This window comes from Sphaeramia orbicularis, chromosome 12, assembly GCF_902148855.1.
Source record: "Sphaeramia orbicularis chromosome 12, fSphaOr1.1, whole genome shotgun sequence".
Classification (NCBI taxonomy): Eukaryota; Metazoa; Chordata; class Actinopteri; order Kurtiformes; family Apogonidae; genus Sphaeramia; species Sphaeramia orbicularis.
Window position 1 is genome coordinate 79652599 of NC_043968.1, and position 12069 is coordinate 79664667.

The window sequence follows — 12069 nt, forward strand, 5'->3', positions numbered from 1 at the left end:
CGAGACCAAGTTGTACAATCCACTGATAAAAACTGTATTTGGACAGTATCAGTATTTGGTTTATCAGTGCTTATACATGTTATACACTCACAAAATACATTTATTCTACAGTTTTGTTGTGAAACCTCCTGTAACTTGGAACATTTTGTGAAGTTCTGCTTTCATTAGTCTATCCTCCATCAACACATTAGTCGAAGGACTTTGAAGAGTTTGTACACATTTGGGTTTGTTGTAAGAACCGAACAGATTTGTAGCAAACTGCCTCTTCTGTGGAGGAGAAACTGATGAAGTGTTCAGCTGCAGGACTATCGGTGGATACACCAGAGAACTATACACAGAGGGTCTGGTGTTTCTGAACAAACTGTGGGGATTCTACTGTGAGTTTTTGAGTCCAACAGAAGGGAAAGCTGCTGCTTCGCTTGTTGCCTTCACTGTAAAACCGGAAACTGTCGAATTTTCAAAATATTACAAGTTTAATCTCATAAAAGTACGACTTTATTCTCATTAAATAATGACTTTATTCTCGCTAATCAACGACTTTATTCTCATTAATTAACGACTTTATTCTCGTTAAATAATGACTTTATTCTCATTAACAACTTTATTCTCATTAAATAACTTTATTCTCATTAATTAACAACTTTATTCTTGTTAAATAATGTCTTTATTCTCATCAATTAATGACTTTATTCTCATTAATTAGCAACTTTATTGTCGTTAAACAATGAGTTTTTTAAAACTACGACTTTATTCTCGTTAAATAATGACTTTATTCTCATTAATTAACAACTTTATTCTCATTAATTAGCAACTTTATTCTCATTAAATAACAACTTTATTCTCATTAATTAACAACTTCATTCTCGTTAAATAATGTCTTTATTCTCATCAATTAATGACTTTATTCTCATTAATTAGCAACTTTATTGTCGTTAAACAATGAGTTTTTTAAAACTATGACTTTATTCTCGTTAAATAATGACTTTATTCTCGTTAAATAACGACTTTATTCTCGTAGTGACAAGTGTTTTTTTTTCTTATGTGGCCCTAATACGCTGTCGTAAAAAAGAAACCTCAAGTTTCAAATATTGTAATTCAATACTTTTACAAATCAGCTTTTTTTATTTGAGTATATGTTCTCAGCCCTCAAAGGTAAACTAATCTACATGCAATAAAACAAAAAGGCAGAACTGACAACATTAGAACAGCTGTTTCCACATCCAGTAAACCTAAAATTACTTTGACTAAAACCCTTTGTGCATCCAAACACAGAACAGTCCAACATTTAGCATTCTAACACAGTAATAAAAATAGAATAAGATAGTAGAGCAAATATCCTGTGGAATTTTGTCAAAAATACATATCTACATACTTAACAAAAGCATATTTTGTCGCCTCAAGTCTCTCAGTTCAAACTCCAAACTTAAAATAGGTAGAAGGGAATAGGGATAGAATCTAACCACACCTCACACACATACAGTGTCTTTCTCGCCTCCCTGCGTGATGGAGAAATAAGTTTGACATAGTTCGCAGAATACCCTCTGAATGATCCTCCGCTCTTTCACCCATGTATAAACATTTTCCCACTGTTTTCTGTAGTTGCTTCTTTTTTTTTGTGCAGAGTTTCAATGATTTCCGCCAATGTTTGCATGCCAGTGTCTGAGGCTTTTGCTTTTGTTTTTGTGTGTCAGTGGGTGGAGGTCAGGAGGACACTGGTGACAGGTTGATGGACTCCTGACCCCACGTGTATGCTGGCTGATTGACAGCGGCCACAGCCAATGGTGACAGAGCTCTCACCTCTATAAAATGAAAGACATGTTTGGAGGAAAGCGAGTGTCCTGCACTTTGGAGAGGCAGAGCCAATCAAATGCAGGACATCGTCTCAATTTGCAGGACGTGTAAAAATGGTCCTAATGCTGTACAGTCCTGCACAAAGGGGGACACCTGGTCACCCCATATCCAGGCTCTGTCTGGAACCCAGCTGAAACCATGGGTGTCTGTGAAGAAGGATGGAACTGTTGTGTGTGACCACTGTTCGTATAAAGTAGGGTTAAAAAACAAAAACGTTCAGATCAAATTCTATATTAGCCGGTTTGCCGTCCAGTGTGCAGTCTGGCACTTCCACCGTCCGTCATGGCGCTCATTTGTGGCGCGAACAGAGCGTGACGTAACATGCAAAGGGTCAACACACACTGAAAGCTTATAATATGTACAGATAACACGCCAGTTAAAAGTGGCGTGTTATCTGTACGCAATTCATGATATCACGTTGAAATTCAAATCCTTGTTGCTTATTTTATTCCTTTTATTTGTTTATTTATTTATTTTAAATTTCATTTTAGTTCTTTTTTTGGGTGTATTTTTTCATGTTTGATATTTTGTAAATATTTTATTCATTTAGTTAATTATACTGTTTATTTTTCTACATTTTGTTTTTCATTTGATGCATTTTTTCTTCAGTTTTGTTCAATTTGTGGCTTGTTTTGTTCATGTTACTTATTACTATACTGGTTTATTATTCATTTTTGTTCATTTTATAGATCACAGAGATAGGAGTATTCTGTTTAAATTTCTTTTTCCCTTTTGTTCATCTGTATATGTTGTTCCTATTAATATTAAAAATAATGTTTATCATTATCATCGCAAATCACTGTTGAGACTGAGCTTTGATGGGGGAGTAGAGGACACTCACCGGTGGACCAACAGGACCAGGAGGGCCCGGTAAACCAGCAGAACCCTGGAAGAAAAGAAACAGACAACATATGATCATAATCTGAGAAAAAGATTAATTTAGAGTCCTTACAGTTAAGTGCAGTTAAAAAGGATTAAAATGTGAAAGAAAATTGAAAAACTACTCATACAGTTTATGTTTTGTCTAGAATTTGTTTTTAATCAATTTTAACAGAATACTGAATGATGCTAAAAAGCTCAGTGTGGTGTAACTGTAAAAACTGTGTACCATAATTAAACCTGTTTAAAAAAAGTGAAATTGTTAACTTGGCATTTTATTATTATTATTATTATTATTATTATTATTATTATTATTATTATTATTATTATTGTTGTTGTTGTTGTTACTGTTATTACTATTATTATTATTATTATTATTATTACTATTATTATTATTATCCTTCATTTTAAAAAAAACAAAAAAAAACAACAACAAAAAAAAACATTAAATGGTTTGGGAGCTCACTGGTTGTGCGGACCTTCCTTTATTTTTTCTCACGTTCTACTTTTTTGGGATCCAGCACACCTCTAATTTTGGATGTGCGTGTCGTTCACCTTTTTTCATGATATCCTTCATTTTACCCTTCAGTATCCCACCCACAGAGGTCCTTCCTGAACACCAAGTGTGCATAATTGGCACAGTTGCAGAATAATGTTTTTTTTTTTTTTTTTCATTTTTAACTATTTGGCCAAATATGGCAAAAGTAATGTCACAGGGTAAAAAAAAAAAGGTTCATGTAAAAATATACAGCCACACCTCTCAAATGAAGGCCAGATATCAGTAAAAGCATGATTTACACCTTAAAGGGGTCATATTTTGCTAAACCCACTTTTCTTAGTCTGTGGTTCATTTATTTGTGTACTTGGACCCTAATAGTTCATACAGTTTGAATTTGAACCCTCCAGGTGCTGCAAAACTGTCTTTTATTTATATATATATATATATATATATATATATATATATATATATATGTCAGGGTAGAGACTGCGATCTGGTAGGATCGGCGATTCTACCAGTAGAGACTCCGATCGTAGTCTCTATCAGTAGAAACTCCGATCAGAGTCTCTACTGGTAGAAACTCCGATCCGAACCCTAACCCTAACCCTTCTACTGGCAGGATCGGAGTTTCTACCAGTAGAGACTCTGATCGGAGTTTCTACTGGTAGAGACTACGATCAGAGTCTCTACTGGTAGAATCGCCGATCCTACCAGATCGCAGTCTCTACCCTGACATATATATATATATATATATATATATATATATATATATATATACACACACACACACATATACATATATATATATATATATATATATATATATATATATATACATAAATATATAAATATTGGTAAAAAATCGAGTGGATTTTTACAACCCGTTTTAATTCCTGCTTAATTTGTTACGTTTTATTACTAGTTCTGTCACAACATTTGTACATATAAGGTCCAGACTTCCAACAAACTTTTCTCCAGTTTGACATACTTGTCAGCAGCAGTGGTTGTAGTCCAGACTGAAAATATGTCCAAACTTGGAGCCGATGACCTACAATGTTCAGTTGTTGGTTGTATTAACCAAGTCAAGTGGTTGAATGGGACAAAGCACATGGTCATCAACCTGGAGGGGGTGGGGTCATGTGCATTTAAAGGGCCAGCGCTCAAAACGACCTTTTTCATGTCATTACTCAAAAATAGGATGTGGCTCTAACGTGATTGGTTCAGTGCGGCACTACTTAATTATGATTGGCTGTTCTTATGTCTGTCAAAACATGGACGAATGAATTCAGTCAAAACTGTATCGGGCAGGTCTCATATTTCTATTGAGAAAAAGTCATATTGCAATATGTATCGTTATTGTTTTATCGTCCAGCCCTATCTGTACCATAACTTCATTGACTTCAAGAAAGGTTTACGGATAATCTTAGAAGCTAAAACTCTGATAATAACCTCATACAGGTTGTCCAAGCACTTCATACAGACTCCGACTCAGTGCAGCTCCAATAAACAAACATATATGTATATTTTCCTTGTTTAGTCCTCGTATTAATGATTTCAATAGTTTTGAACAGTTTCGACAAAATGGCACAAAAACCGAGCATTGTATTTTTTCAAGTGGACAGTAAATGCCTCTCAAGGACCAAAACAGATCATACATTCCACCAGTTTTCTCTTGTTCAGTTGTTTTTTACAGTGAGATAGTGTAAATGTTCAACCTATAAAATCAAAGTTTACCTTCTCACCAGGATCCCCAGCTTCTCCCTTGGACCCTTGATCCCAATCAGACCCTAAACACAAAGAAAAAACAACAGTCGTCACATTGTCAAAGTAATCAGACCTTTGTGTCTCATCTCTATAATCAGATTCACCTTTAGAAATACAGCATTATAAAAAAATCCTCAACTCATCTACATTTAATCACCTCACTCTTTATTTAAGGTGCAGCAGAAAAGTCGTGTCCATTCAGATGAAGGTGCTTGGTTTAATGTAAAGGGGAAGGGCTTTGCCTCAAAAACGAAGCTAAAGTGTAAGTTTCTTAAAGTGTAATACCACTGATGGCCACTAGATGCTGCTCCAAAAGCTCCAGCTCCACTGTAGTTAGAACAAAACGCAATGTCTGATGTAATTTTACTGTTTTACCAAGTCAGTAAGCTACAGGACTGTAGCTCCTCCCTTTTGCCCAAATACAGTCACTTCTGGCTCCAAAAAGCCAACACGGCAACGAACAAATCACAAACTAGTGGCTTCAAAACATCAAATCAGACACCAGTGTGTAACGCCAAGGTTCTTCTGTCAACTATTTATACACAGTTTATAATGCGACGTGTGAAGCATCACTGTTTTTGTAATAACATTAACTGGTTCTGCTTAAACTGGTTCTGCTTTATATTCAGGTCATTGTAACATGTTGTTTAACCCTTTAACGCCAAACGTATCACACTTGACACATGAGTTTTGAAGCCCTCTACATGATCAGTGTGATATTTTTTTTTCTTGACAATCCTGATGTATACAATTAGATACATGCAATACACAGATAATCCACCGGGGGGAGGAGTTCATTCACCAGAGGCCTTTCCAGTGACACTACAAGACTGTCATTTATGAGGAAGGAGGAAGAACTGTGACAATTTAGAAAAGGAATTACCAATTGGTTAGACATGTTATGTCTACCTGGAAACATGGAGACTAAAGTTGGGAGAAAGCAGCAGAGTCCTGTCTGGGATTTATTTGAATATAACGGAGAAGAAGAGAAAAGATATAAAAAAAACCCCCTAAAACTAAACTAAAACTAAGCATTTAGAAAATAACAAAAACTAATAAAACTAGCAAACCTGCTCTAAAAACAAATTAAAACTAACTGAATTAGAGAAAAAAAAAGTCAAAACTAAATAAAACTAAACTATAATGAAAAATCCAAAACTATTATAACCTTGACACACAAAAAAAAAAAAAAAAATTGAAAATTGAAAACCAAATTATCCAAAACATCTTGACATTACTACGGCGCTGCATGGATTACGCTCTTTGGTGGTTAGTCGGACCTGTATGGGCGGATACCAGAGGGTTAACACAGGGTTTAATAAGTATTTAATAAAGACTTACAGATGTTCATTAACCTAAAGCCTTAATTAAAATCCTCATCCCATGAAGCTCCAGCAGAACACTAGTCTAATGACCATCTCCGTGTTGAATGCTGTGCTGATGTCAGTGCTGTGGTATTTACAGGCCGACACAGCCACTCATGTGTGTCTGAATCCACTTCATTTCACAGACAGTAAATCTCAGTGGGTTCTAAGTGGTTTTCCCCACAGAAGCAGCTGGGTCACTTTGGTCCTCACCTCATCCCCTTTTTCCCCTTTGGACCCTCGTTCTCCTCTGTAGCCCCACGGACCCTGAAGTCAAACAGAGACCAGAAAACTAGGTCAGCAAAGGAGGTAAAGCTGAACCAGGTTAATGTAAGCGGTGTTCATAAATAATGTCTGCACCGGTGGTCCGGGGTCTCCAGGTGACCCGGGCTGACCGTCCTCTCCGTTTTTCTCCGTCTCTCCCCGGGGGCCCCGGTCGTCCTGGGGGGCCCCTTGGACCCTGCTCGCCCTGTCAGACAGAACAGAACAGCACACAGGAGGTGAGCACTGAGATTTACAACATTTTCACAAGAACCTGAACACAATGCTCGGCTGAGGTCAGCTGAGGTCGTAAATTAGAGGGAGCTGTGTGAAGATGTGGTCGTCTCCGCTCGGTGCAGCCGTTCATCACATGGACGAGACGTCACCGTGACAACAACACAAACGGCCTCGGAACTGTCAGACAGGTGGGAAACATGTTCATCCTCACAGCCACGGATAAAACACCTGCACCGATGACGGTAGGGTTTTAGTCCAACGGGTCCAATGCAAGGTTCGGATAATTTGGATTTTTCATTATAGTTTAGTTTAGGGATGCACCGATACCATTTTTTTTCCAGACCGAGAACGAGTACTTACATTTGAGTACTTGCCGATACCAAGTACCAATACTAGTACTTAATAATCCCATTCCAGTTGTTAGTTCCTTTTGTAAATGTGCTTCATTGTCGTTGTCATTAGTCTGACTGGAACAAAGTGCTGCTACTGACATTTAATGTGTTGGAATGAGTGTTTCTCAATTAATCCACCAGGGGGCGCCGCTCTGAATTAACCATACTGGACAAATACCACGAAGAAGAGGAAAGTTTTTTGAGAAGAAGAAAGTCAGAAATAACAAACATGGAGATGACAGAAGTAACACTAATGTGATACTAATATTGCAGCGTTTTCACTGGTAAGGTTTAAAAGTGAAGCTTCAGCAGGAAGAGAAAAGAGAAATGAGCGATAAGTTTGGTTTTCACTTCCGCTGGTGGCGGTCTGCACCGCTCCGTACTCCCGCTGGTATTCTCTGTCTGGGTACGCATCCGCCAGCACCTGGAAAACGGATGGAATGTACGCAGAGGCGGACAGAACGCTGCGTCCGTATCCATCTGTGTCTTTTACGTTACTTGCAGTCAGCGTTACTTTTATCACCGTCATTTATGTTGAAAAAGCTCCACTCTCTTCACACTCCCCACACATTATTCCGCCGCTGTGTACCTGCTGCACTGAACTGTGAATGTCACATGGATGTAAGTGGTATCGGTGCAGTTGTATTGGATTACTTTTACAAGTACAAATACGAGTACACACACTTTTTTTTTTTTGTGTGTGTGTGTCAAGGTTATAATAGTTTTGGATTTTTCATTATAGTTTAGTTTTATTTAGTTTTGAGTTTTTTTTCTCTAATTCAGTTAGTTTTAATTAGTTTTTAGAGCAGGTTTGCTAGTTTTTATTAGTTTTCATTATTTTCTAAATGCTTAGTTTTAGTTTAGTTTTAGTTTTTTAAAGTCTTTTCTCTTCTTCACTGTCGTATTCAAATAAATCCCAGACAGGACTCTGCTTTCTCCCAACTTTAATCTCCATGTTTCCAGGTAGAGTGGGGACCAGAAGACGACTGGAAACCACAAGTGACAAGAACTGACGGACCGTTAAATATCATATGGTGCCAGCAGCTAAAATTGCTTGAGGGAAATAAATGGATTTTATATCAATCCGACATTGACAAAGACAAAAATAAAGGGAATTTTATCCAGAATTTTTATACGTTGTAGTTAGTTTTGTAAACACACAGTACAGTTTCAGTTATCGTTTTTTTCTTTTAATTATAGTTTTTATTTATTTCAGTTAACGATAATGTTTTTACAATTCTAGTTTTCGTCATTTTGTTAGTTTTCGTTAATGATAACAACCTTGGTCTGATGGACGACTGGGATCAGATGGAGTCTGTCCAACAATTTTTCAAGGATTTTTTTCTTCCAAGCCATCTGTTAGAATGACTTGATATTTGTTGTGGAACATCTTTGGGGTAAGGTCTACCAAGTTTGCTCAAAGAATTGACAATATTGATTTTTGAAATTTTCAAAATCCCCATTGATTTATAATTGGACAAAGTTTTAAGTGCTCATTCATTTGTTTGTTTGTTCATTTTGAGCATTTAAAGAATACATGCAAATTCAAAATTCCAAAAAAATCATTCAACTATACTCAAAAAGGAGTGGGAAAAAGAAAACTTTGTTAATCCCATCCCCATTCTCATCATCAAATAACTGAACATAATAACATTTTAAATACTCACTCCTGTCCTTGACTTCAAGCCAGCACAATGAACAAAATAGGCCAAAACCAAATTAGAATGAACTCATCTGACATCATTTACATTGCATAACCAAAATGTGTGTAAAAAATAGAAACAAAGTACATTCCTGGTGATGTTACCACAGGTGACAGTTAACAGTCAACTTATAAGATAATAATTACAAACCAACAATGGTAAAAACAAAAAACTGCAACACCACAAGTGGTAAAGAACAGCAATAGTTACATATCAACAATGGTAAGAAAAAAAAACAAAAACTGAAATAGCACTAATGGTAAAGGGCAGCACATACCAGCAATGGTAAGAACAATAGCAGATGGTAAAGGACAAAACAAACCAACTAGATGAGGAACAACAAGCACACATTAACATATAAGACAGAATACTGATGTAACATCAGTTTTAAGACCCTCCACCTTCATCTGTCATGTCTGCTCCCAGACTGTGTCTGTCTTTTCTGTTTTCTCTGTCATTTCCTGTTTTATTTTGTTAAGTTTCCCTCTTGTGTCATGTCTGGTGTCTTTACTTCCCCTCCTTGATTGTTTCACCTGCTCCTGATTACCTGACTCCTCCCTGATTATCTCCACCTGTGTCCTATTGTCTTCCCGCCCTCTTGTGTATTTAAACCCTGTGTTTTCCCCTTGTGTTCTACCTTTGTGTGCTCACTTACCAGCGTTTTTGGATCCCTGTCAGTCTGTCTGCCCGTTCTTGACCCGTTTTGCCTTCCGACCACCGATTCTGCCTGTTCCTTGTCTGCCTGCTCGTCTGGTTCTGACCTGGTTCGTACATCGACTTCTGATTCTGCCTATTCCCTGATTACCTCAGCCTCCAACGTGTTACCTTGTGTTTCGACCCTCGCCTGGACCCTGACCGTGAGTAGCCTTTCCCTCATGTCCCGTTGCCTCCTGAATTGCCCTCCTGTGTATGACCTGGCTTGTTCTTTGACTATTCTCTGTTTTGCCCTAGTCGGGGTGTTGACGGGAATCCTCCAGCTCGGCCGTGCTGACCATCCATATTCCCCATTCACAGCCCGGACGAAGAGTCCAGAATCACACGCCTTCACAGACGTATTAACTATTTTGTGCTGTGTTTTTACTACCGTGATTGTGTTTAATAAACACTCTCAATTGGTCATCTGCGTTCTGGTCTTGCATTTGGGTTCAGCCTTTGTACTAGTCCCATTACATCATCCTGGGACCAGACCGTATTTTTGTATAACAGTTTAAATCGGTGGATATTTTGGCATTGCTTGTGTTGGATGTCCAGACTGTTCCAAAGTTTCACACCACATACAGACAAACAAAAATGTTTACGAGTGGTTCGAAATTTGGGTAATACGAAATCTCCAAAGCTCCTCAAATTATAAGTACTCTCCCGAATTGTGAAGTTTTTTTGTATATTACTTGGTAGTAATTTGTTGAAATGCGATTATTGTTGTATAATTAAAGTAAATAAATAATACTGTATAAATAAAAGTGCGATAAGTTGAAAACAGTTGAATATATTGATATAATTACTATTGGCAATACATAGGAAGTCACAAATGGGCTCGGAAAAAAAAACAAAAACAAATGTAAACTTAGTATAATTCCACTTCTTTGTATGTACTGTTACAATGCTTGAAAAAGATAAAAAACAACAAAAAAGCAAATGTAAACTCCTCTTCCTTTTAATCAGATTTTCATGTTGATGTCCTGGACTGGAAACCACAGCTCTATGATCAAACACTGACAAACACCTCACTGTTTAGTTCATCATGAGGAAAAAATGTCATTTCCTTTACAAATAAACACTACATGTCCACATTGTGCGCCTCCAAACACAGAAAACACCATCGTTTGTTGAAAAACTGAACCAGCTGGTCCCTGTTCGGTCTCATTATGAAGCCCAGGTCTAATATAACATACGACACAGGTCTGCAGATTCCACACAACCACAACAGACCGAGCATTTACTGGTGTGGTTTGAGTGGGATCAAACAGAACCTAAAGCACCTTCACCTCCAGCTTCAACACTGTTCCACCAAAAAGCATCTGAGCTTGGAACGTTTTCAGGAACTGAATGAAAAACAGCGAAGTCTAAGGAAAAGAAGATAAACACTGTGAACGGAGACGACCGGAGCCACTACGCCTCTGTGTAATCCGATTTTACAAATATGGAACTTCTTAAATTGGCAATAAAAATGGCTTCATTGCTCATTTTTCGACATGAATATGGTGACATCATCAGGAGGGAGTTCCATGGATTTCCAAACATCCACTCCCATTAACCACTGAGATCTGTTTTTACTCTGATGGATACTGTTTCAACCAGCAGACGTTTATTTTAGGGCCTCGTTAAATGAGTTACATGCAGGGGCGCAGAATTGCATAGGGACGCTGGAGACATGTCCCTACCAATATTCAGCCACTACTGTTTAGTCCCTATCAATCCGACTGCTGTTCGTAGTGTTTAGTCAATGATTATGGCACACAAAGGGTTAACAGTTGGTCTCTGCTAGAAGTCCCGCCTCTAACATAAATGTCGCTCTCTGATTGGCTCTTCGGTTTTGCTAACGTACATGTGATTGGCCGTCCCCGCTGTCACTCCATCTACTTGTAAAAGGAACCTGCTCGTTGGACCGCTAATGTAAGTTTTCAATATGTTTGCATTTGTTCTGTCTGGGTCACGTTAACTAGACGGATCTGAATATCAGTGGTGTCATTTACATGTACATTTGGACATGTGTGTGTTTGTGTGTGTGCTTGGTAATTAGGATGTAAAGGATGTCAAAGAAAAGAAAACTGGACAGAAGACACTTCTATAGGAGTCACAGTGTAAGTTAGTTCAAGGGTAAAGAACTGCAGAGGCTCAACACAGATATTGATTAAAAGACTGTATTTAATGCCAAACAGAAACACTTTTTAAAAGTTACTTTACTTATTATTTTAATGCATTTCTATGGAAGAGCAACTGTTTAAAAAACGCACATAACGAAAATTTGTGGGGAAAATACAATAAAACCTCAGATTGTAAATGTGATTCTAGATGTGATTTTATGATTTGTGATTTTGTGATTTTGTGATTTATTCCGAACATGCAATGAAATTTAACATATATGCACTTGCTGAACATACATAATAATACAAATATCA

At 37.4% G+C, this 12069-nt stretch overlaps 1 protein-coding gene across 1 annotated transcript in view; it reads right to left on the bottom strand.

Moving 5' to 3' along the window:
• The window catches only part of LOC115429144 (collagen alpha-1(I) chain-like), a 112138-nt gene that overhangs the window by 79841 nt on the left and 20228 nt on the right, over positions 1-12069 (bottom strand). Inside the window, exons 5-9 of the mRNA XM_030148391.1 lie at positions 6743-6826; positions 6571-6624; positions 6252-6273; positions 4964-5016; positions 2693-2737 (exon numbers count right to left, since the gene is read on the bottom strand). Coding sequence (XP_030004251.1) covers positions 2693-2737; positions 4964-5016; positions 6252-6273; positions 6571-6624; positions 6743-6826 — 258 coding nt within the window. The remainder of the gene's footprint in view (positions 1-2692; positions 2738-4963; positions 5017-6251; positions 6274-6570; positions 6625-6742; positions 6827-12069) is intronic.